The sequence below is a fragment of the Coturnix japonica genome, chromosome 2, assembly GCF_054131305.1.
Source record: "Coturnix japonica strain WE chromosome 2, WE-NBRP24, whole genome shotgun sequence".
Lineage (NCBI taxonomy): Eukaryota > Metazoa > Chordata > Aves > Galliformes > Phasianidae > Coturnix > Coturnix japonica.
This window is the reverse complement of record NC_140664.1, coordinates 133,846,803-133,873,870: the sequence shown is the minus strand read 5'-3', so window position 1 is coordinate 133,873,870 and position 27,068 is coordinate 133,846,803. Positions and strand designations below refer to the sequence as shown.

The 27,068-nt window shown below is 45.9% G+C and overlaps 1 protein-coding gene across 14 annotated transcripts; it reads right to left on the bottom strand.

Annotated features, from left to right (window-relative positions):
* Positions 1–1,244: 1,244 nt before the first annotated feature.
* Positions 1,245–26,912, bottom strand: RHEB (Ras homolog, mTORC1 binding). 14 transcript variants are annotated; one of them, XM_085539014.1, is made up of 9 exons: positions 26,573–26,912; positions 20,676–20,786; positions 16,954–17,025; positions 13,375–13,442; positions 10,557–10,639; positions 6,757–6,813; positions 6,609–6,656; positions 6,029–6,110; positions 1,245–1,811 (listed from the first exon to the last, which is right to left on the bottom strand). In XM_085539014.1, the coding sequence occupies exons 2-9, from the start codon at positions 20,683–20,685 to the stop codon at positions 1,719–1,721; spliced, it is 513 nt and encodes a 170-aa protein (XP_085395140.1). In that variant the 5' UTR covers positions 20,686–20,786; positions 26,573–26,912; the 3' UTR covers positions 1,245–1,718. The 14 variants fall into 14 exon arrangements, 13 of the variants coding, with proteins under 13 accessions (XP_085395140.1, XP_085395138.1, XP_085395148.1 ...); XM_085539012.1 differs by having other exon boundaries at positions 6,507–6,656; positions 26,573–26,739; XR_014943195.1 differs by lacking the exon at positions 20,676–20,786 and having other exon boundaries at positions 6,609–6,676.
* Between the last annotated feature and the right edge of the window lie 156 nt (positions 26,913–27,068).

Below are 27,068 nucleotides of genomic sequence, written 5' to 3'. Positions count from 1 at the left end.
CATAAGTCCAGAAGGCCCTCGTGAATCAGTGCCTGCAGCACCTGCAGAGGGCACAGCGACACAGGTGGGATCTCAACCAACCCAGAGAACTTGCCATTTCCTTCCTTATTTCCCTTACAAGATGTGCATCCCTTACCACAGCCCTTGCAAATGCTTGGTGGGATCAGAGCAGCTGCCGGATGATGCTCTCTGAATTCCAGGTGAGCTAGACAGAGTTCTTGCTACTACATATAACACTGGGCTTCCAAGAGCACTCAACCCCCTTTAGGGCTCTCGTGTTGAAGAGCCAAACCCACAGAGCCCCTCAATTGGCAGAAAGGAGCAAGGCTACCCAGGATCCTCACTGCTGGAAGGTGCCTCCCACACACATGCTGTCCCTGGGTTCCAATGAAGGTCATGTTCTGAATCCTGAAAGTAAAGTTTTTGCACAAATACTGATTGTTCAGAGAATCAGCAGTCTGAAGGTTAGGCTGTTACATCTGCATCGTTCAGCACAGACTGGAAAGCAAAAGCTAAGTCCTATTGCAGAAGCACTGCAAGTATCCCTTCCATTTTATTCTTGCCAAGAATTAAAACTTTTCAGTGGACTTAAATGTATGAGAAGACATTCCATTTAATAAACCTTTCCCTAAATCAGCATCTTCTACACAAAGTAGGTCAACTGCACGTTTTTTTTCGCCTCTCAAACACCAAGTTCAAGTAGTTTTGCTTCCAGACTGAAGAAGCAGCTCAATGCAGCACTTGGACCAGGACAGGTGCTGGGAGCCCACGTTAGCTGGATGCATGAGTGTAGAAATGCATGATAAGCAACTCACATCTATTTGTTCGACGTGTGATTTACTTTAAACAACAGTTCTGTTTTCTTTGCAAGTTTAACTTGGCCAAATCCATTCCAACCCCGAGGGTGCCCAGCTGCACACCAGCCCATCCCTCGGAACAGACGTGTACCCTTCAGCCTGCAGCTCTCACAGTCACACAGAGGAACAAGCAGAGCTGTGTGACAAAACCCAGCTCATCCCTCCCCTCCAAACCTTTCCCTGATACACTCACAGTGGCGTCCCTTGCATCTCCTTTCGATAACCGGCACAAAATACAGCTGAGCTACCTGAGCCTCGGAGTTCCAGCAGTACAAGTGGGTGGGATTTCCTCCTAAGCCATCACATGTTCCTCTTAGGGCTGACAGATGAACATCTCACACAGAAGCTGGTACGGGGCAGCCACCAAAAAGTTCTAAGGAGAGCGTGAAGGTTTGCAGCTATTTTATTTACAAGTATACATTTAACACAAAGAAACACTGATATCCAAGCCTAGTTAATAGTAGTGTAACAATATGCATCATTTTGATGATTATTCTAACCAACAAACTACACTGAAAAATTAATGCCAGTAAAATTCTTGGTCATAATATTAAGAAATACAAGATATAAATTGAAAATATGATTGCTTAAAATTTGAAGATGGAAGTGAAGCCATTTGCACAGGAGTCAGAGTTTACCATAATCTGAAGGGAAAGGCTCCAAACCAGCTGTGTATCTCTCAGGTTAACAGAAGGAAAAAAAAAAAACAAACAAAAAAACCCCACAAAATTAAAAAATTAAAAAAAAAAAACAAACCCAACAAAAAAAAAAAAAAAGCATAGTTTTATCCTTGAAGATAAAGGGCAGTTTTGCTTCTCCAGGTAGAATGTATTCCCATTGTTTTCAGGCTTTGCAGTGGAATTACATTACTGAGCATGAAGACTTCCCTTGTGAAGCTGCCCCATCGATTTTTTCTGCCTCCAAAATTATCCTCTTAAAAACATCGACGGCGGTCTGCAAAGAGAGAGCACATGGTGAGCAGCAGGCAGTGCTTCCACCCGCTGCACCAACACGGAATGCATCCCTGCCAAAGGGAAGGCAGCAGGTGCTGCTGGGCTGGGAGTCACCTGCTGACAACGGCCCTCCACAACCCAAGCAGGATCTGACCGATGTGGCTCATCAGCCCTGTATAACAAAGTGCATTCCCTGCCTGGGCAAGTGAGACTGAAGGAAGAGCATGGACAGGACCACAGCTGCCAGCAAAGTGGTTCCACTAATGAAGAGTTTCCCTTGGTCAAAAATAGGCTAAATATACTGATATACAAATACACCGTACTGATATTTCATTGCTTACAGCTGACATTTTAATGCACCAATTCCTTATATTCTTGCTTGAAAGCACCTACTCTAAAACCCACGCTTTATTCCAACAACCAAGCAGCTATATATTCTCTGTCAAAGCCACGCTGTTGGGAACACTGAGATGTAGGAGTTCACAGGGCTGCTAATTCATTTCACAGAGAACATATATTCACTGAGAAGCTTTAATCAGTGCCCTACAGTTAACCCGTAGGAACTTGTAATTCAGCCCAAATACGCTCAAGGATTTTAGAATGAGCTTTTAAGCAACGCAAGAAACTGTTTTGCAACAAGGAATAAAGAACGCAGCCAGACTTTCTATGCATCTGTCTGCATATGGTGCACTAACAGGATGTGGGTCACATCTAGCCTACAGAAAGCCATCTGCCTCTCTTCTACCTCCTTCCCTTGAGGGAGTGAAAGAGATGCCAGGCAGGGAAATGGGTGCTGCTGTGTGTGAGGCACCAGGAGGCTCAGTGCTCCTTCACACCTGTGGGTGCCAAAGGAACAGAGCCCAGGAGGTGCACAAACAGGAAGGTCCAAAGCCCTAAACCAGCCCACAGCTGCAACCCTCAGCTCAGTGCTGCTGGGCTGTTTTCCCAACACACGACTGCTTGGTTGGAGAGGAAACTCTCTGCTGCTCGTGCTACTGGTTGTTCCTGGCACAGAACTGGGCAAAGGAACTTGAACAATGGTCAGGTAAGGAAGAGCATTTCCCCTTCCCCCAAACACTCACCAAGGGAAACACTCCCAAATCCTTGAGGGGGAAGGGCAAGATCCCAAGCCTCTCTGAGCACCCTCACACACTGCACACCTTCCAGGCTTAGATACGAACCTGCTCTTGAAAAAGCAGCAACATCCCAGAACTTAAAAATCCCATTTTTAAGAGCTCTTTTGATGAGAAGTGGATTTTATTTTTTATTTATGTTTAACTACTTCCTTCCCCCTTCTAAAATAAGCCCTTCTAATGAATTCCGTGTAAGTGGATGGGCACACGATTGCTCATTACTCTCTGGCTTCCAGCTTCAAGCAGGCTTATGGACCTAACTGGGTTCTGGTTGTATTTGACACCATTAGCAATTTATTGTGCTGGGATTAAAGCCAAAGAACTGCACAATGGCTTAGGGGGAACAAAATAACAAATCCCCCAAGGAAAGCCTGAATGAAGCTCCTGAAGTTAGCCCAGTAGATACACAGTACTTCAACACACCCAGAAATAATTAAGCAGCTTGAGGAAACACAACAAGCACATCTAGGGCCCACAGGAGGGATTTAATACCTGAACTTGGCTTCAGGTCGTAGCTCAAAAGGATGTGATTTTATGTGTCTCATGTTTTGCTTACAAGACACATGATGTCCTTGAACATTTCCAGCTTGAAGCTGAATGAACAACAACAAAAAAACCCCAAATGCCCCCAAATTCTTTTGTAGGAAACATTCACCCAATCCAGCTGATCATCTCCAACCAGGACTTAATTCAACCAGCATCTTTTCCTGGGCATCCAGCTCCAGAACCCTCTCAAAAGCCCAGGGATCCCCCCAGGTGCCAATATGATACACAGGCTCCAAAGCCTTAACAAACCACCAGGATCTAAAGGGACATAGAGCCTAAAGAAGATCAGACCTGAGGAACTCTTGCCAGCCCCCTACCTCTTACCCTTGTATCAGCTTAGATCCCTGAATAAATGGGAAGTGGGAGAGACAAAGCCACGCCATTTCATCAGTATGGTACCTTCTGACAGCTCCCAGCAGAACAGGCCTGGATTGGATTAAGTTCATCTGCACAACCATTTTAGTTGCCTGCCGCAGTAGGGATTTGTTCCTAGGACTCCCACAGATGCTCCAAATAGTTTTTGGGTTTTTTTTGGGGCAAAGCAGGAAGGGAGATGAGTCAATGCTTTCCCACCTCCTTGCATAGAGAGAGAGAAGCCTCTGCTAGGACTTGTAACAGGGAATGCCTCTTCTCCTTTCAGAGTTCCTTGCTAAGAGCTGCTATAAAGAACAGACCATGTAGGTCAAACTGGAATCAGCCTACAGTGTCTCCATAGGCTGCCCCATGTACCAAACCAATTTCAGACCAGCACACCAGATACTGTCATATTTCTGCTCCACCTCCACCAAATGCAGCCAGATTACAGAGACAAAACTTCCTTTCCCCCTAGAACCTCACAGCTCCAGTCCTTATATTTTGCTTTCCAAGCTCAATCATCCACCTCCTTCAGCAACAACCATTCCTCAGCAACTGCCTGAAGGAACATGAGGTGAGCTGCCCCACTCTGGGCTCCATTATGCCTTCTTGCACATGTCCCAAGCATCCAAGAGGGAACCCATCAGATTGATGCGGATACTCTAAGACCAAGGCACAGGCACAAACACACGGCAGTCAATGGGACTTTGTTAGCACAGCAATTTAATATGCAAGGCACGTCAAGCATCATATAAAGCTTGTAGCTTCTCTGAATATACACAGCTTTTTTTTCTTTTGAACCAAGACAATACACAATACAAACTTCAGAAGAGTTATTAGTAAGATATTCTGTACGATAGGAATTACTGCACTGTTACACATTGTGAACTACAGCCAAAAAAAGCACAAACAACAGCTCTGCCTATTCCAGAAGTACTGAGCTGTTTGAAAATAAATAAATAACCTCCTCCTTTTAACTGGTTTATTCCTTAGGCTGGAGATTTCATTCCTGCAGGTATGGATCTGAGGCTCGCTATAAGTAGAGAAGATAGTAAGAAGCTGCATGCTTTCATCACAGCCAATTCTGACATGGTTAGTGCAACTCTTAGCCAGAAACAGAAGCACTTAGAAACTAATTCCAAGTATTCCATACATGGAGGAAAAAAAAAAAGCCTGCAAGTTTCCTGCCAGGGAAAAATCCAACTTTACACAACTGTCTGCTTCCAGTAGAGCCACAAGTTATCAGTCAGCAGCTGCTTGTTTTGCAGCTGAAAACAGGGGAAAGAAAGGCAGCTCATGCAGGTGCTGCTCTAACTGTGGGACTGCCCTTCCGATTCTGCTGCTGAGGGCATCCAAGGATGCAACTGTATTAGGTTAAATATGAGACAATGTAAGCACTTGTGCATAAGGACCAATTCCTCTAAACACAGCCTGCCAGTGCCCCTGTGACCCTACCATACACTCACATCTGCAAGAAGCAACAGTACTGATGCTGGCAGTACCTACATTAAAAACAGCAACACAAAATAAAGTTAGAAAGACTATCGCTCTCAACCTATAGTAGCTTTTAGTCACTTCAAGCTCAAACCAGTAGGTTTCTCGTAGCTTAAATACTCAAGTGTAGGGCATCAAAATCAGTGATAAAGCGTTATGATGAGCCACAGGAACAAATACAAATGTATTCAGAAGGTGCTTTGAAGGAAGTTACAGCAACTTCACTACAACTGTAACACAAAGGTGACTGCCTGCCTCTGTTCTGCACCCACAAAACTATTATTCCCCTCACTAGACAGACCAAGTCCTCCCCAGCACCTTAAAACATGAGGTTCATTCTGTTACACCAACTCACCCCAATGAAGCAACAAGGAGTTCCCTATTCAAGGTCATTGCAGCAGATCGCAGACCCTGCCCCACACACAGCAGAGATGCAAGTCTAAATTCACCACCAACTGTTTTGTTTTGTTCAGTGAAGCTTAACTTTCAGTTCTCTATTTTACCGCCTTAACTTACAGTTGAATCAGAAAGCATATATATGTAAACCTGAATGCAGACACCCATTTTGTTTCCAACCATCTACACAAACTATCTGTACAGCACATGCAGATATTCAGCTCCCTTTATCGAGTGACACTACGAGACATTTCATAGCATTACTATTCAAGTAAGTGAATCTTAAATCTGTTACCTGATTTTCTTTAGCAGAAGATTCCAAGAAAGCTGCATTCCAGGATTCTGCTAAAGCTTTCCCTTCTTCATAGCTGATCACCCTGGAAAGAGAGAGGAAAGCGTGTTTGTTTGTAACTCATAGAAGGACTGAAGCTTCAGCAGTGTCCCCACAGGACTGAGGCACTTAAGGCACATTTTGAAAGGCCTGATCCCACACAATTTCTATTTGCTGCTGTCATATTCACTGCTGGTCCAGACAGAACTCTCCTATGTGACCCAGCAGAGAGCAATTGTCCCAAACACTGACTTGTTTCCCTAAGCTGCAGCAGCATCTCAGGTCTTAAGAGTGGTAAAAAAAGACACTTCCTTACTTGTCTCGAAAGAAACATTCAGCTACTTTTTTTTTGGAAGCTTCTAGCAAGAATCAGTGTTACAACAGAAGCTGCCAACACACATTGTGGACACAATTCCTTGCTGGTACTTTTGTTGTAACCTACATTTTGATTTTGGTCATGGAAAGCCAAGAACAAAACCGGCCACGGCAGCCACAGGAATGCTGGCTGCTGCCCTGCATTTCCCACATACTGGAGATCACATACCGTTCCATATGCAGGTCTTTTTTATTTCCAACCAGCATAATGGGTATTCTGTGAAAGAAAGTTCAGAACTTCAGAATAGTTATAGTATACTGAACAAAGTACTAGCAACATGCCTGCAGTGAAATGAGATGAAAGTGTCACTACTTACTGGACTTTTCCCACCATATCCAATAACTTGCCATGGATAACTTTTATCACTTCAAAACTGCAAAATAAAGGGATGAAGTCACACATGCACTCCAATGCTTATCCTTAATACCCAACCAACATGCAAGCAATTCAATGCATATGTGTTAAACATTACGTACAGTGACAGAACTGCAAAGATGCTGAAGTGTTACTGGTTTGCGTACAACAGACAAAATGGGCCCAGAGGCGGCAGCAAACAGTACTTGGCACATTGTTACAGCCCACCCAGTTCTGATACTTGTAGATACAAATGTTACCCACACAGGTGCATCTAACACACAGTGCTAAAAGCCCCCCATGCCCACTCCAATCTAGTTTGCATTCACAGTGAGACATTCAGCTACTAAAGTCTGACACACCTGGATGAGCATGTCAGGTTAAAGCAGAGTTTCAAGGGAACAGCATTCAATTAAGCACAATCCACCAAGAAGGAACACATAACTTTTCATAAATCTTAACTCGTACAGAATTCTTTGTGTTTTGTTTTGGGCATTCTGTGAAAACCAAGAGGTTGAATTTCAGTTTCCAGTTATTGATAGTGAGGAACCTGATGGGCAAGACAGCAGCAAAGCAGTGGTTGTGGAGGCAGCTGACAGCTCACCTGCTGCCCACACGGTGTTTGTAAGAGTGGAGATAAGGAACAGAACCACACAACACTGCGAGGCCTGAAACCCCACACCTGATGTTTAACACTTTGGAGAACAAGCTTTCAACAGAGCAAAAGAGCAGATGTTGATGCTGCTGCATGAAGTGCACACCTGAGCTTTAAGAGAGCTGCAGGTTCACAGACCTGACACACAGCTACACAAGAAGAAAGGGGCAGTGCCTTCACACTGTGCTTATGTTAGAATTGAAGCTCTTACAAATAGGGCAGCACTCCAATGTACTTCCAGCTCCAGGATCTCAAAGAACTGGTACCTGAATGCACTACTCAGGCTGTTGGGACTCCTTACAGCTTCTCACTTCAGAGCAATAAACACTACCGTGGTTAAGAAGGATTTTGTGTCAAGGAGGTCTGCTTGCATTACTTCAAACAGTTTTAGACTGAGCAGAACTCAACACTTCCATGTTGAGCGAGTAGATTTAGTATATCCTATTCAGAAACATATTGTGTACAAAAAAATTAACTCAGTCCAGCACTTCTTGCTGTTACTGACTCAAATACTACAGACCACATAAATGTGGAATCAATGGAAGGAATTAAAGGTTATGAAGAGCTTATGCTAAAAAGGTACAAGCAAATTTCTGGGCTTGAGAACTGGTCTTGGACTTTCAGCAGAGTATCTCAGAAGTAAGAGTTAAACGGTGTTCAGCTGTGACCAAGTACAAAGGCATCACTACAGAGAGAATCAGATGACCCTGAAAACCATAGGAGAAATCATTTAAAATAATCCTGGTACAGACCCAGAACTGTTTCTCAGCCTGAAGCAAGAGGAGAGTCGTAGCATACAAGCCACAGGATGGCTGAGTCACCAATGTAATACAGTCACTTTCTACTACTAGGTAAACTGCTGCCAGTGTAGCCAGAACACTGTGTCACTGCACAGCACAGCGTGTGCCCTCACGTGTGGTTCCACATTGTGCTGCCCAGTTCCCAGTTTCTGCTCATCTAGACCTCAATTTTTAGCAGAACAGACCGAGGATTAACAGCTGATCTTCATTAATACATCAAGGTGAAAACCAAAAGGGAAACGCTATTTAAATTCCAACATGGTGCTGGCACAGAAACAAGTTGGTAAAAACTACTCAGAATGAAAATTGACTGACTGGATCAATTTAATTAATTTGGAAAACACGGCTAGAAGGACCAAAGGCACAGATTAAAGCCTTTATCAACAACCCCCCCCCCCAAAATAACCAACATCACACCAAGACATGAAACAGCAAGAGGTCCGCAGACCATAAGAGGTCCTTTCCAGTTCTGTTAAGCAAACAGGGTTACAGGAAAACTGTGTGAAATACAACATGAGGGATTACGAGCTGTGCTACACAAGAGCATGGAACACAGCACGATATAAATTTGGAATTTAATTAAGCTGAACTAGAGCAAAAGCCTTCCAGTAACCTTGCAGCTGAGAGGCTGGGAATATTACAAATGTAGGGCAGCAGCTTTCACTCAAGCCCCATTATAAACTTCCCAGTGGAGATCGGCAGGGAAGAAAATAATTTTCATAGGACACTTCTGCTTAGTTTGATGTCAAAGCTCACACTCAGTTGGATCAGAATTCCAATCAATACACACTCCAACAGAAATCGAGACAGACAGCGACTAATCTGATTGCCTGGGAAAGATATCTAACCTACCAGAGTACAGTGGAAGATCTCTTCTGTTGCCTAAACACCATCTTGATGCTGAACTGAGATAAGATACTGAACAAGAAAGCATCATCAATACTTTGAAAACTCAGACGTAAAAAAAAAAGCAAGGATTGGAATTAAGTTGATCAAGAATCAAATACTGAACAATGTGAATTTCTTCTTAGGACTGGGATCACTATTCCAGCTTTATAAAGCACTAACAAGGGATCTCTGATTAAGGAAGGGAGAAATAAAGAAGAAAAAATAAGTAGTTTCTTAAGACACACATGAGAGCCCAACATTGCACTTCCCCCCAGACACACGTGCTTTCTGTTCACTACTTCAAAACTACAGATGGAAACCAAGAATGAAGAGCTCCAAGAATGAAGAACTGAAAATCTGTTCAACATTAAAGAACTCAGAAGCAGTTGAAGTTGATGACCAGACCACATCCATTTTCTGAGAAGTACAGAAGAGCCAACAAGAAAGTTGTTTCACCTGCAGCTTGTGAAGATCTTACTGAAGGACACTCAGGATGACTTCTTCCTGCTTTAGAGGAAAAGACATGGAATGCTTCAGCGCTTGTCAAAAGCTGATGAGCTTACAAGTGCAGGGGAAGCAGCACTCTTCTTCTACCTGAAGTGAAAGGCTCCAGATCTTAACATCATTCTCAACAAAAGAGAAAATAATATAGAGGATTATTTTGGCTGTACAGTACTAGGAAACTAAGAGTGATTCAAGGTTGACCCAAACTTAATTTAAGTAGACCAAAGGGAAAGGATAAAATAACAAAAGATGTCAATACCTTAAAGAAGGTTGAGACAATTCTAAGTGGTTCTCCAGCTACGATGGAGCCTCTCTTGTGTGAGGACTGACTACAGTTAGCAGTGAGGACAAGACAAAAACTCTGGAAAACCTCAAAGAAGAGATTTGCTGCAGCACAGCAAGAGTGAGTCTACAAGCCAGAAGTCTCATATTGCTGCTTACATCAAAGTTGTTGATGGTTAATCAGAATGAGTCGGGATGTGAAGCCAAAGGAAGCTCAGTACTGCAACAAGCTGCTAAGCTGAGGGACAGATGAACACCTAGCTTGGTTCTTCATGTAAACGTGCAGTGCCCTTGTGGTTCATGCTGACCTCCATCTTCGCCTCTCACGCTACAGCACAAAGCCTGCTTGTTCCTGGAACCAGTCTATGTTCTTTCACTTACACTCAATCACTGGAGCTCAGCACTGCCCCATTTCTCACACAGCACCTCCTGCTTTGGTCTGCAAAGTGCTTTGTGACATTTGGATCTGAGGGGAGAGTTCTGAAAAGCCATTCTTTTGTATTTCAATTACATTTCTAAGGCAGAGAGACTGAAGGAATTACACATATGTAAAGAAAAATAAAGCAGAGGCAGGAGCTGAGCTGGAATGTATATGGCTAACGTGTGACAGGAGAACACAACAGACTTTGTTACCTTTTTATTGACGTGACTGAATAAACAAGAATGTAGCCATTGATGTCTATGGAGTATGTCTGAGGAAATATGGAGTATTCATCCTGTAGAAGAAATATCGCAATTGAATTACTTACTGCCAGTGCTGAGAGCTTGATGCCAGCAGGTCACTGGCAGCTGTTAGTCACATACACGGAATATTTTGGGTGATTCTGAGAATTAGGTTTCATCATCATAATCACAGAATCGCAGGGGTGGAATCTTTACCCAAGAAAGAGAAAGCAAAGCGAGCCTGGCACACCAGCTTAGTTAGCCTGTTAGTCTGTATACTCTACAATTCAATCTACAGCTTTTTCGCTTTATTCCCTCTTAAGACTACGGATCAGCTAAAGCTATCCCCAATCCTCTTACACTGCTCAGTTATCAGTTTTACCCTAGTACAAAACATTCACTCTGTCCTATCACTAATCAGCAGTTATGCTAATTATGTGATACATTTCCAACAGCAGCTGCAGACAGGATCCAGCAGTGCCACATATCAAGGGGCACTGACCACAGCTAACTTACCTATGGGGTCTGTTAGGCAGCTGTGGCATATCAAGCTAACTAATGCTCATCACAGATGCAAGAACTGCAGCCATTAGTTGCTTCACGGCAACCAGAAGTTTCCATTATATGGCGACTGTTTAATGAAAAATAAAAGCCCACCAAAGCAATATCACCACCAGCACCGACCAACGTACAAAACCAAACCCAGACAATAAACCTCTACTTTTACAACGCCTGTGAAAATGCAAATGAACAACTCAGTAACCGAAACAGATTGACGGAATGCAGAAACCACTACACTAATACCAAGAACTTCACGTTAAACACTGAAATAGACCCATTCTAATAGAAGTTCCCAGGTAACGTTTGCATTTTGACAAGAGCCACACGTCTTACTGCATGAGCTCGCCATGTTTTTAGCTTGTGTTTCTTCGGATGTTAATTTTAGCTGAAGATGCATAACCTCCCTGTATATTGTCATGACTGAACAGATGGAGCCGTGCAATCATACAGCTTCAATCTAGACGGCTAACAGAAAGCAAACTTCCTTAATAGGCAAATGCCAAAAAAATACCAAACCAAACCCACCCCAAAACCAACCTTTTATAATCAACTTCCCAGAATCTGCCAAAAAAGTTTGAAAGAACGACGTGATGCCCTTATTTGCCTTTCATGCTACACACTGAGGGCAGCCCTCCCCCACCTCCGCTTAAATGCCAAGCTGCCCTCTCTGCTGGCTGTGTAATCCCAGTGTCAACACAGAGGGATGTGAGCTGGCCTGCAAGTAAAACAGGTGAAAGTGCAGCTCTGCAGTTATTTGCCTTTCCCTGCAACTACTCAGGATTGCCACAGTTTGAATTCGGGTTCAGATAAGATGTGTTGTTACATCCTGTTCTGAGGTCCCACAGTGAGACTCCTGCTTAACTCAGCTATGTAAACCTGAACACATAACCGTGAGAGGTAAAGACCACGACACTTCCTAGAACTTGAGGATCAAATTAAGAACTTTGCCAAGTGACGAAACAAGCAGAGCTGTAACTTTTCAAGCCATAGCCAAGTTTTCAAGTATAAGACATAAATCTGCAATATAATCTTTGCTATACTGCATATGTAAGGCTGCTCTATGGATCATTAAGCAAGGCTTAACTGAGAGAAATTTGTTCAAACCACACCTTCCATAACTCAACATTATCTCTCCCTCTAACCCTGTGAGCCACGACTCAAAGTTCAAGCCATTCAGAGGAAGAATCAAAGCTGGAAATAACCACAGACCAGGAAAAATACTAGCTGTGCAATTCAGTTTGATTTCAATTTCCTAAACAACGTGTTTATGACCCTAGTACGTGTGGTCAATGCTGTTACTAAACCCTCTGACTGATTACCTGTAGATCTAGTGCTGCTGATTAGCACCACAAGCTGACAGCATATAATTATGGAACAGTTATTCTTACATCATGTAGCTCCCTCTGAAGGTGATCAAATGGTCCCAGAAGGTCACAGCCCTGAATACTCTCCCAGCTATGAGCAAATGTCCTGCAGCTTTCATGGCGAAAGCACTGCCTGTGTACTTTACTGGCTGCTTAAAGCTAATAGGGAAAACGCAAAGGCACAATACCAGAACTCACAGAAAGGAAGAGAATGCAGACAGGAAAATGGTAAGGGATTTAGCAGTCCCTTTTTTAAGCACAGCCCTTCAAGACACAGAGCACTGCCGTACACAGAGCAGGCACTCACCTGCAGGTTCTGCCAAGCACCCCTGTGTAATTAGCACCTCTATTTCATGAAGCTACTGACCATGCCACAGGCATTTGTTTACCATCTCCTCCTGCATTCCCCCTCATTACACCCAGCTCAGAAGCATGCATGCGTGAACCTTCACTTACTTAGCAATGTAAACAAACTGCAAGAGTTTCTTTGCAGCCCGGTGAGCGCTACCTATGCGTGTTGCTGTCTACTCTGCCTATTTAATGAATACAAACCAAGGTGCTGGAGCACACAAACTGAAGAAAGTCAACTTCTGTGTGGTTTATTGAATCTACCAGACTATAAGTATCAAGGAGATTACTTAAGAGCTTTGGTACACTGGAGTTAAGGCAGCTCTTTTAGGCATATGTACTTCAAGCACTATTTCAATAGAAAAAGCAGATAAACACTACACAAACGTTGTTTTTGGGGTGCAAAATAAATAGAGCTTCAGCTTTGAACACGTGGTCACAACCAGGGCAGCTCTTCCCAAGCACCAATACCTGTTGCAATAAGTCCAAAGATGCAAAGGGAGAAAGGTACTTACCTGGCCAGCAGTGTCAACCAGCTGAAGGTGATATTCTTGGCCATTTACTGTGATCAGTTTTGTAAAAGCTGGAATTAAAAACAGCAGATACACATTTCAGAATGATGAACAAAGTAGTGACAGAAGTCACTCATCTCTAGCTGTAGAGTTAAGAAAAGGAATGTTAGTTACAGGCTTTAAAGTAGAAGGCTGCATCAAACTCTGTGCTTTTAACTAGAGTATATTGAAACTTAGAAATTGACTTTCAAGTTTCCAATTTCTGAAGATTCTTACAGTGTGTTTTGTTTTTTTCCTCTAGAGCTGCTTAGAAACAAAGAGTAAAAAGGCTCTACTACTACATAGCATTTCAAAGAGACTTGCAGGCATCTGTAATTTGTGGTTAACATGAGGCACAAATGCAATTAACATTAAGGCTAACTTTGAACTTCACACACAGGTTATTTTCCCCAGTTTCCAAGCAGTTTAGCGAGATCGATTTCCTGGATACAAACAACACGAGGTAAATGATCTGGATTTACACAAACCTCTTTGGGGCTAAAATACACACTGGCAAACTGAAGAACACGTTAAACCTAAATAATGAGCATTGAGCTGAAGCTCCCCAAAGTACTTGCACATTTGCCGCAGCTACCAGTCTGTTCAGTCCTTAGTCAGGAAGTACATTCAGTTCCTATGAGATGAGAACTGCTGCTCTTCCCAGGGTTTATGAAATGCCAACACGCTGCAAGCTGAGGAACCTTTCTTAGTGTCTGTCTTATGCAACTGTGAAAGCAAACCGTGTCAGAGCTCGTGGAGCTCAACGTGCTGCCGAGCACCGCACATACCAAGCAGAGCGCGCAAGCTGAGCTTCAGGGCTTCATGTTGCCCTCAGTCTGAGATCACAGGGCAGCACAGACATAAGGGCAACGTGTGTGCTGTGTACAGGTGAAGCCAATTTTCCCAGCTGCTAATGGTCAGAGGAAGTCCTTCCTTTCCTCACAATGATTACTGGGGAAATAGCCAGCACTGCAGTGCTGTGCTGATCACGTCTCAGACCGTCCATCCTCAAGCTGCAGCAGAGCTGACTCCTCTCCATTCAGCTGTGCAGTCCTCCATCCAGCTGTGCTGGCTTCTGCCCACGTCTCCTGACTCTTGCATGGGGTCTCCTTGAAGCTGAGCTGCACCAGCTTTTCTCCTGCCCCCAGTGCTTGCTGCTCAGTCACACCTCCACAACATATTATCTCTAGTGACTGGGTTAGCTCCACACTAAAGGAAGCCAAAGCTCTCAGATTCGACCTTCCTAAATCACTCAAAGTGTGCTCATAAAAAGGAGCAAATGAAACAGAACAAAGCCACATTTTGCTGTTTGGAACAGGCTGCCCAGGGAGGTGGGGGAGTCACTGTCCTTGAAGGTGTTCCAAAACCACGGGGATGTGGCACTGTGGGCATGGGCCAGTACTTGAACCTGGTGATCTCAGTCTTTTCCAACCTTGATTTTAATGATGCTATAAGGCAAGTGTCTACATGCACAGCACACAGCAGCCACGCAGTTTCCATTACAGTAGCAACACGTGCAATTTGAATGAAGCCTCAGATAGCTCCTACCTCATCTGTCCCAGCACTACAGCTGTGTTAGCACCTGCATACTGCAGTCAGCTATTGGCACCACTGCACAAGGTTGTAGGGTTATGAAGCAAGAATGCACAATAGCTTTTTGGCTGATACAAATTCTTGTTTGAACAGATGTTAACATGCAGAGCTGCTGTATGCAGCATCAGTGCTTCAAACATGAAGGAGACACAGTGCATTACAGGTGCCCGAGCACTGCAGCTACCCTCTGGTATCCTGACAACTCCCATCCACATCAAAACTCTCTGCAATCAAAGCACGTTCAAGAGCCTCATGAAGTTAATATTTAAAAAGGGACAGGGACAGATGGCGGCTCTTCTAGAGGCCCAGAATAGACCAAACAGAAACACCACCACCATTGGTACTGAGCAGTGGGTGTCAAAGCAGGGAAAGGAAGCAGTGGGGCAGTCACTGCAGGCTGGGCAAGGAGCTGCCAGCTCACAGCAGGGACTCCCAGCACCAGAAGAGCTTCCTCCTTCAGTACAAACCCACTCTGATGCAGTTGTAACTGCACAGTGCAGCCCCAGCAGCTGCTAAAGCCAAGAAGCAGCGTGACTTGCACAGCAACTCCATGGGCTGCTGACTATTGCTTCCCTAAGAAGCAGTGTATTTCAGTTACACAAACATGAATGAGAAGATTTGCAAATGCTGCTCAAATGGCAGCTGTTGTGAAAACAAGCCACTGTGGTAAGGAATCAGAACCAGCCACACAAACACAGACCTTCACATCAGCGGTGCTACTTAGCAGAGATAGGGGAGCAGTGTAAAACCTTTCCCAGAGCTATGGTAAATATAACCTCCTGGTATGGGCACATCAGTTACCAGCTTCCAAATTAAGGTTCTTGAGCTTATCCCAGTTTAAGAGCTCCAAATTCTTCTGTTTTTCCATGAAGGGCTGAGCTAGTCTGTGCCCATCCAGCTCAATGTCCATCCAGGCTCCTTCCACGCGCTCCTGCTCTGCAATGGTTTTGCTTCTCTTGCCACCATTTCCCAAATGATTGTCCCACTGGTTTCTCCACCCTGCTGCCTCACTACCAGCCACCCATCACAGCGTCACTCTTGTTGGGCCATTAGGAAGAGGAAATTCTACTTTGTTAAGCAATTAACTCAGCACCACAGTTGCCACGAAATCCTACAAGTTACCCTTCCAGATCCGCAAGTTTACAGGAAGCAACTGAATTCAATGTGCTTATTAGCTTAGATAAACCAACTTTTCTGGTTCTAATGGAATGGAAGCAAAGGAAAACACAGCACCAAGTAAGTGCTGACTCTTCTGTACATTAAGTGAAACCTGATGCAGCTCATTTTCCTTGTGCCCCTTCCAAAGAAGGTAGAGGTTTTTTTCCACTGGAAAACGAAGCCACTTGAATACTCAGCCATATCCTTTTAGTTTAAGGCTTATGTTTTACACTTGTTCCTAAGAAAAAAGCGTAGCTATAGTTTCCTATATATATAGTGGGGCTGGAGCTTGATGATCCTCAAGGTCCCTTCCAACCCAAGCCATTCTATGATTCTATAGTAAGACTTAAAATAATGAAACCTAATGTATGAGACCTTGTTTGATGCATCTCAAAACAAGCCTTGTTTATAACTCTAATAAAGCAATGCACTGTGAATGTGTTTGGAATTCATATATAGACTATCAGTCAGAGGGCAAATTAACCAGCTTGCCTTGCTAAAGCAAAGCAAGAAATTCTTCACAAAGTAGCATCTGAGGTCCAGTTCCATCCACTAAAATAATCCTGAGTGAAAAGTGCTGATGGCCACTGACTGCTAATTATTGTGATGTAAATCAATAACCTCGTTCTGCTGATCACTTAATTCCAGCTTCCACACAGGGGCTCGACATCCAATGTATTTACCTGTTAAAGTAACGAGCTGTAATGTTACTATGTAAGTGCCTATATAAATAATACAATGACTTCTGATGTAGTTAGTTACAGAAGAGCAGCTTATCCGTTATGTACTTACTGTTCTCTATAGTTGGATCGTAGGAATCAACAAACTGTCCTTCCACAAACTGAATCGTCAGTGAAGATTTTCCTGCAAAGCAAAGAGAAGACAATTGGTATTGAAATAAGCCTTCAAGCCATCACCCCCTTACACCTGGTAGCAGACAGAGCAATACTTCTAGCTGAGCCAATATGAGCAGTGTGGTACATGTAAACTACAGATGACAAGTGACCTATTTTAGAATTACATCCCTAAATTTAGCAACTGGGTCCCCTGAACTTTTAGCAGATATATTGAGAAAGCTTCTCAGAGCATGTTCTGCTTTGACTTTTCAAAGCTTTACCATAACCTGAACACAATTTACATTACAGCACATCTTCCACATTTGGGAACCTACCAGGTCCCGTTACATGATGTTTACTGGATAAATACACCCTTATAAAGGTTGCCAAGTGTGTTAGCTGCTTTTGGATGTGTACATGCTCTGTACTCCTTAATACTCCCATCAGCAAGAAACATAAACAAAGTATGACCCCAAATTAGAATCATGACCATCCTACTCAGAGGGAGTAATTCAATGACATCATAAAGAACAGATAATTCGGACAAAGTAGTTGATGGTAAAACTGCTTTCCCATATTTAATTGCTTTTGATACTGTTGTCCACAGGCAGTGCTTTGATAGTGCTATGTTAATACATTGCAGTGGAAAAAGCTCATTCAAAAACCAGCACGCAACATTCTGCAAGTAGCTTTATTTACAATCAAGCTCATAGATACCTGGATATCTAGATACCTTAGATATATAGAAGAGAAAAGCACAGATGACTGCCCAACACTTTTCCCCCTCCTAAGAGAGATCCTGGGCTGAAAGCCGTCGTCTGCAGCCGCCTGTGCTAAGTTTGGAAACAGAGCTCTAGGAAGGAGTCAGAGCCAACAGACAGTGCTGCTGCATTTAACATCCAGCTGTATTAATTACTGCTTTCCTCCTAGCAGTGAAAAAGAAGGAAGCAAACAAACAGACAGACAAGAGTACAGCAGTATTCCACCACTCTCCTCCTACATCCCCCAAGCTCTGTACCGAGCCTCCCTGTAACACCATCTATGTGTACCCCCAAACGATGCCGGCTTTCCCCCAGGAGAGCTCTCCAGTCTTGGGGTCATTCAGGACTACATGGCTAAAAGCAGCAGTGGTATCTTGCTAAGGCAGGGCTCCCCTAAGTGGGCACCAGTAACATGAAACCCAGCTCAGTGCTGCTGCCATGTCTCAGCCCATGCAACATAAGGGCCAATGTCAACAACAGCTTGGCCTGAACTTTGTCCCACAGGTTTTATTCCAAGCCTTTGAACTACGGACAGCGAGGAGAATTAAGGTCACCACTGAACTCCTATCTCCTCTTTCCCCAGAAAGATCAGGCAATATTTTCAGAGAATTACAACATAAATACACGGTCTGCCAGGCAAAGGCCAAGGAATTGCACACAGCTGTGTTTGGACAGAAGGGCTGACTGCATCCCTGAGCTGTTGTGCAGGGAGGAGGGCATGGGCAGATGCTGCAGCCCCACTGCACAAGCACCATAAGCATATTTCAGCTTAGGATGGGCTTCTGATGTCAGCAATGGCTCCATCGCTCACAGGTGCATGTCTCAAAATAAACCCTCCACCCCAAATCTGCCCCCAGCTGGAATAAGGCACCGAATACTTTGCAGTTTGCTAAGCTTTTCCTCATATTATCCTCCACAATAGTTACTTTTCCTGTCTTCAAGCTTTAGGGAAATAAACATCCGCTGAAACCAAAAGTGTATTGAGCAGAAGGAAGGCAAAGTCTGCTGGGAGCAGCTCGAACTGACCCAGAGTTGTGATTTCCAGGTGAAAAAGCACTTGCTAAAATCTTACTAGAGGAAAGTTGTGGTTTAATCTTTTGAATCTCTGTTCAACACGAAGAGAGTTTAAACATACTATGAAGAAATAAATGATAGAATTAAAGGCACGGAACCATTAAGGTTGGAATAGATCACCTAATCCAACAGCCAACCCACCCCCACCATGTCCACTACCACATCTCCATGGCTCTGGAGCACCTCTAGGAATGGAGACCCCACCACCTTCCTATGCAGTCTGTGCCACTGCATCACTGCTCTTACCAAGAAGAAATTACTAATATCCAACCTGAACCTCCGCTGCTACAACCAAAGCCTATTAACTCTAGCTCTGTATTGCGTCATGCAATGGCAACACTGAGGCAGGGCAATAGGGTGACTCCACCAGCTACACTTGGTTACTGTAACACAAAGCGCTGGATAGTCTGTGGCAAATTAAGACTTTCCACTCTTCTCATCCCTGAAGAAACAGGAGAAAAGTGTTGGGCCCACCCATAAAACCTGAGCTTTCTAATACCAGGCAGTTCACACAGAATGTGAGTGATACACAGGATACACCTGGGCCAATGAAGAGGATAGTTTCTAAACTACTGCAGATGAGATACAACTTAATTCTACTGTTACCACCTTTAATCACGAGGGATCATCGCTTAAACCTAGTATATACATCTGCTTTGAGACATAGTTTCATTCACTTCACCGCTGTTTCCTTGTGACATCCACGCTAGAATGGGATCAGATACCTGCAGAGAAGGCTCCTGCTGTCACACTGAAGTCAGAAAGCTCAGGAAAAGTTTGTCACTAGATGTGGTTTGGTTATTCCTTACCATTAACAGTAAGGAATGGTCTAAGTATTATTATATATTACCATCCAGCACTGCCCCACAGGCCAGAGGGGTCAAGCTACAGCACCCCAGTGTTAAAGGCCACCTTCAGAGCATAGCAGCATACATGTCCACCGTGTTAACTGCACCTCTACACAAATAACGTTCTCAAAGCACGGCGGTAGCTATTACTCCACTATTAGCCAGTTAAATCTTCAGTTAATCCAGTTAATCGTAAATTCAAGTCTATTCTAAACAGTATCTAAGGAGCTAAGTCCATGACATCCACTTGGCAGAAATGGGTAAAATTTGAACTGCTGCGGGCCAACAGGTCAAGGGCTGAGATTTCCTTTAGGTACAGCAAAGCCTCTCAGAAGGAGCTTATGTCCTCAGTCTGTGTATTGGGAAAACAACCTGTCTTTACTATTGGTTTCCACATGTAAGAATCTCCAAGTTCCCCCCCAGCAGGCTGCCCTTAAAAGCCAGTTCCACACACACTTCTCTTCCTGTGGTTTTCTCTGTTCATCTCCCTCCAGCTCATACAGCCCATGCCCCAATAAGCAGCTGAATGCTCACACGATCATCTTCAGCTTAAACACGGGTATATCCAACAGTACCATCAACCATTTATAAATTATAAATGAGATAATGGCTTTTTAAGATCGCAGCCCTTTTTGCCCAGAAATCCTAAGAGAGCAGGCATCAGCTTAGTCTTCTATAGGAGCAATAAGTTGTTCTAAGTGGTTTGCATTGACTGAAGCAAACCCAGCACTACTGGAGCACCAGCAGCCGGTTGCACTGGGACTTCACCACGCCAAGCCACGTGGATGAAGCAAAGCACCATTAGAAACACTCATCTCCAAAGGAAGCCACGCAGAGAACAGAAGTGCTGAAAATGAAGACATGAAGCCTGCAGACATTCAAGTTTCCAAGCAGAAACTTCCAGGCCTAATTCAAAGTAATAATTCTGAAACACTATTGAGAACACTAAAAGAATGCGTTACTGATGGCAGAGCAAACCTTAGAGCAACACATACCCCACTGCATTCACATCAAGTGCCGGGCTGCTCTGTCAGTTTGCAGGACAGATTTCCTGACGTTCTCCTACACGTTGTGCATCCCAACTCTTCTGCATGGAGCAGGAGAACCTTTAAACGAGGTCAGACATCTTGAAGGAAGCTCTGGCAATGCAATCTGACAAGCTGCTGAAGCCAGACAGATGTATCCCACTAACTCAGGAGACAATGTTGTCAAGGGACACATTAATAGCACAGTTTCGTTTTGCAATGCACATGTAGGCACCCACACACTGCAGACCACTCATGCGTTCCCTCTTTTTCCAAATTAGTTTAAGGACAGTGATGTAACCGTTCCAGAAACATTAACCCCTCATGCATCAACGCTGCGCTGTTACATTACAATGATCTCGCTGTTTAAAGCGGAATCTAAACCATAATAGGATTAAGCGTTTCTACAGCTATCATCTATTTAAGATATGAGCACTGCAGCATCACACAGTAGGGTGTTCTGCTCCTTAAAAGGCCTTCAGAAATCATTTATCTCATCTTATGCCTTAAAAAGATTAATCTTCGGCCCTTAGCCACAAATTCTTAAGGATTTAATCCAAATTAAACAACACCAAATTTCCTCATCGTGTTCTCATTCACGTAGGAACTCCCAGAATTCGCAGCCTTCCCTGCTGCAGGACTTACAGAGCCCACAAGCTGCTCTTTGCTTGTCCTCTCCTGGTCTTGACTGTCAATAACCCACAACCTGCACTGAGAGACTCACAGCATCCATTTATCTACCCCTTTGCACCACCCTCACGCAACATCCTCCACATGGCATCGAACATTTGCATGTACACAGATGTAATTCCATATGGTGAATTGAGGAAGAGCACGCTCATCCGAACAGGTTAAGGACTTCTGAATCACTCCTAAGCCGCAGGAGTGCTGAGCAACACCTACATCTAAACGAGGAATCGATGGACATTTCCAAGCAGTGGATGTTCTATAAGACACCCAAAGGTTGCTCTGCAAAGCAGCTGGATGAGGATCCCACAGAGAAGCTGCTGAGATTCTGGACCAAACACAGGGTTAATACGAACAGGTTCTGTAATACACCCCCTGAATGTCACCTTCAGGATCTGCAGGAGGTTGAGCACAGCCTTTGGGTTACCCTGCCTTAGGCTGCTACCCCCAGCCTGGGTGTGTGGTCACATTAGGCAGAACATACCACAGGGATTCCTGTCTCCCCAGAGCCTGTGCTTAGAGCGGTGCAATGGATCTAAATGCAGAGCTTCGGCTTTTCATAGCTTAGAAATGGCAGGATCCACGTTTTGTTTGGTTTCCCCTGCCAACAGTAAGTCTCAGTTGAGTAATCAAGTGGCAAAACGCTCCAATTGCCCAGCAAAGCCTGTGAGTGTTGCCATTAGAAGAAAGCAGAGCAGGCAAACAAAGAGTTAAGACCAGAGCAATGTCCTCACATAACCCCGCTGCTGCCGTTCCTGCGCTCCCAGCCACTGCCATCAGATCACTGCAGAGCACAGCAGCACAGTCCCGCGCCCTGGAATGCAATGAGAGCTGCTCCAGCCAGCAATGCTGCTGCAGCTGTAAGGAGGGAAGCATTAGGAAGGGCTGCTGCCTACAGCTCAGCACAAACCGCCACCACAGGCTGCATCCCGACCTGCTCCATCTTCCTGCTCAGCCTCACAATTCCCTGCATCGCAGACAGTGCTGATCCTGCACACTGAACTGCGTCGTGCCACAGCGCCCATTTCTTCATCCCTTCCCACCAGACGGCCACAAGGGCTGTGTGCTGCCTCCCACATCACCCGGGGACAGAAGGACCCCTCACAGGGTGCTGTGCTACGAGGCCATCCTTCACAAGAGACAGCAAAGCTTCAGCCCCATTTCATAACACAAGCCCAGTATTCAAGTAACTCTCGCTCTCAAAGCCAGGAAATACTGCCAATAACTACAAGCCCATATTAGAGATACGGCAGGTGATTCAGTTCAGCTCCAGTTGTTTTGCTACTTGCCTACTGCAATCACAGACCACCGTTTCTGTCTGAGAAGTTCAGCATGGGCCGCTTTCCACCTACACAGCATAGGAAGCTGAAAGGTACACAGGTGAACCAACCTGACTCCAAACTGAGCAGGGAGCACTCCCAGCTCACCTGTCTGCATGTTCCTAAACACCAGCAGCTGCAAAAACACAAATGATGTTGAGATAACAGCCTGGTACTGAAACACCTGATCCAAGGGGCAACTCCCTGCTCACCTGACATCACAGAATGGTTGGGCTGGAGGGGACCTCAATGCCCATCCAGTCTGAATGCCCACCATGGGCAGAGCTGCCCCCACCAGAACAGGTTACTCAGAGCCCATTTAACCTGGTCCTGAGCCCTCCAAGATGGGCCAACCCCGCTCTGCTTTTCAGAGCGGACACTGATCTGAAGAACCAGCGACCACCCAGACACCCATACCTTAGTGTTGGCTGAATCATATGCACAGACCCCAAACGTACATGGAAATAATGAATTACGAGCAGGACACAATGAGGGCAACGTGATGATTCCTTTTAGTGAAGGCTTTGTTTTATAACTTTATGAAATCACACGCTCCATCACACACAGGGCAGCCTTCTGCTGGAATGCTCTGGTCACTTCACTGACAGCAGCACTCAAATCCCTCCCATTAGCAAGCTACCGAATTTTAAGCTAAAAATCCATCTGATTTCTATCAGAACCTTAAGGAGAACAAGCACGATTACATAACGCAACGTAACTTGCTTTTTAGATCCATTCAAGCACAAGCAACACTCAAAGATAACGTTCCTGTGTGGTTGCTGTTTAGCTTCATGCCACATACATGCAAACTATTGGCCTTCCCCACTAACAGGTCCTCAGGTTCCTGGCAATGCTCCTCCACATCTCCCTGCCCCAGGCCGTGGGCTGCTGGGATCACTCCCACAGCAGAACACGCTGCGTTCACACAGGAAAGGCTGATGGCAGTGTTGAAAGATAAGAGGGAGTGGATTGAAACAAGCAGGCTCCTGAACCTTCTATAGGAACAGCCATGAGAACAGCACTCCCAGGCATTGCTGGGTTAAGGGTATGGTTTCATACAAGGTAAAAGCAAGGGCTTAGCCAGCAATACACTCAGACTCGTGCCTCATAAAGCCTCGTGGGGCACGTGGCTGCCTGACACCGTGCGTGCTCAGAGCCTGAGAGAGCCACAAAGCTGTCGAATCATCAGCTGCAGGGAACAGCTCACGGCCCGAAACGTGTCAGCTCGGTTGTTTCAGCACAGAACTGAAAGAGAATGGAGAAAAGGTCGCCATTTTCTAATCTCATGCTGTATATGCAAATGATAAGATCACCCAACCCCACAGCCCAGGTCACCTCAGCATTCACTCAAGGCACAGAGCTGGAAACATTTCACGGTGTAACAGAGCAGCCTCCCAGACTGCAGGGTCAAAGCTAACGTTAAGGTTAATGGCAGTTCCCTATTTATAAAAGGAAGCTCAGAAGCCTTCAGCAGCCCTTCAGATCTTGGAATTAATTATCCCCCACCCCGACAAAAACTAGCTCTGTTCAAATGTAACATCCCTTATTTCATCTGGGATGGGATCCTGTCTTTTACCCAGGGTTCAAGTGGAATTCATGCCATCGTGATATCAGACTTACCTATAAGTCTATCTGAAGCCAAACCATGCTGTTAATTCTCCTGGACTTTGCAAGGCATCCTTGGGTTGACTTCATGTCATGCTCTATGTTTCTTGTTTATCTGACAGCCCTACATGACAGAACACCCAACAGCTCACGTCTATTGCTGGATCTTTTATGTAAATATTTGCCTAGAAACGTAAAGCTCCCATACTTAACTCTGTGGCTTAAACATGCAAGATTTATACCTAAGAACAAGCAAGGCAACAGAGTTGTCATGGTTAATGAAAGGCAAACTATTACTTCTCTTCTGTATGTCTACAACAAGCAGTTGTCCTAATGGAACAGACCATGTCCCACAGAGCCCCAAACCACATCAGTCTCATGAAGCTGCAGGTGAAGGAGCACAGTAGTAAACCCTAATGGGCAGGAGGCAACTTTCTGCTCACCTCCTTCTATACAAGCACCAAATCATCCTGGGTCACACCAGCAATGGCATTAATAATGGCTATGTGCAATGTGTGCTGTCAGGCTCAATGGATCATCTACCCCTGGACCATCCAATGTACTGAATTGACAGCGTTCCTCCTACCCACACACACTGCCCAGTGCTTGTTTGAGTCCGGACTCGGAGAAGAAAACATAAGGAGACAAGCTCCGAGGCTGACTGTGCCGTATTAGACACCCCATGTGAACCACCAACCTCCTGCAGGCTGCTCCCTTCCAGCACCATACAGACACAGCACTGTTTATCCAGCCTTGAAGCCAGGCTGCTGCTACACACACAGCATCTAAACAACTCATGTAACCTTTTTTAATCTTGGGAAAAGCAAAAGGCGTTGTTACGGATGCTGAGTGTGCGACCGCAGACACACCACTCACAGCACAAACCCTTCAGCAGCACAGCGGCACCTTCCTACAGCAGTTTATTTCCCAGCCACTCGTTATCCTTCCCATCGATCTACGCTTTTAAGTCAGATCGATGCCGAGCCGCACCGCTCCATTCGTGCCCCACGACGCTGAATCTGGTGGGGCTGTAGAGCAGCTCCCGGCTTGGATGGCGCCGGGAAGTTCTTTCCTTCAGTGTTGCCGTACGATCACAGAATCACAGAATGACCCGGGTTGGAAGGGACCTCAAGGATCATGTAGTTCCAACCCCCCTGCCTGGCAGGGCCACCAAACATACACCTTTACTAGATCAGGTTGCCCAGGGCCCCGTCCAACCTGGTCTTGAACACCTCCCAGGACGGGGCATCCACAACCTCCCTGGGCAGCCTGTTCCATGGCCTAACCACTCTCCTAGTGAAGAACTTCCCCCTAACATCCAACCTAAATCTTCCCTCTTTTAACTTAAAACCATTTCCCCGTGTCCTGCTATTGTCAGCCCTTTCCAAGAGTTTACTCCCCTCCTGGGTGTAAGTTCCCTTCAGGTATTGAAAGGCTGCAATGAGGTCACCCCGCAACCTTCTCTTCTCCAGGCTGAACAAACCCAACTCCCTCAGCCTGTCCTCATAGGGGAGGTGCTCCAGCCCCCTGATCATCTTCCTGTCCCTCCTCTGGACCCTTTCCAAAATCTCCCATGTCTTTTTTGTACTGAGGGCTCCACACCTGGACACAGTACAACAGATGGAGCCTCACAAGAGCCGAGTAGAGAGGGACGATCACCTCCCTATCCCTGCTGACCACCCCTCTCCTGATGGAGCCCAGGATCCCATTTGCTTTCCGGGCTGCCAGAGCGCACTGCTGGCTCATGTTGAGTCTCTCGTCCATCAGGACCCCCAGGTCCTTCTCTGCCGAGCTGCTCTCAAGGACCACTCCTCCCAGCCTGTACAGGTGCCTGGGGTTCTTCCTGCCCAACTGCAAAACAGTGTTGAACCTCATTAGGTTCAACATAACCCCCGAGCCCAGCTTTCCAGCCTGTCGAGGTCCCTCTGAATGTCACCCGTTCCCTCCACCGTATCGACCGCACCACTCAGTCACTCCCGATCCCGGCACCGCAGCGCTCCGTACGTTCATCCTACACGTCTACAGACAGAGGAAACGGGCACAAAGCTCCGTACACCCCGCTGTTCCCCCCCCCCGTCCCGGTGCCGTCCCCTGTCCAATTAAGGGCACAGTCTCACGTTGGCTCCCGGGCCCGCAGCGCTCTGCGGCGCCGCCATGGCGCCTCCCGGCCGCACTGCGCGGGGCCCGGCCCAGCCCTGCACCTGCCACCCACCCACCCACCCGTTCCCATTTCGTCTCCCCCCCCTTAACACTCACCTACGCTCCTGTAGCCCAGGATCGCGATCTTACGGGATTTGGACGGCGGCATCTTGTCCCCCGCCCGGCCACGAACCACATCAAGGGAGGAGGCGGACGAAGAAGAGGCGGAGGGCGGCGGGAGGCTGCGTGTGCGCCGTCAGCCTCATGCGGCGCTGGTTGTTGTTATGGGGGGGGGGGGGGGGGGGGGGAGGTTGGAGGGCGGCGGCGATCGATGGGCCGAGAGCGCGGAACCCGCGGCGGCAGCGCCCGTCCCCTCACGTAGCGGTGCGTCACGCGTCACAGGCCGCAGCGCAGCACGGACCGACCGACCGCCCCCACCGCCAACACCGCGCCGACTGCCGGCTGCACAAACCCGCTGCGTCATGCCGGCCCACCTCACGCCCCGCCGGGCGCTGATTGGGCAGTTGCTCGCGGTTAGAGGGCGGGGATTGGATGAGATCGGTTTTCAAAGAAAGGAGGCGGGGCTAAGGGGATGCGTGGGAGGGGATTGGTT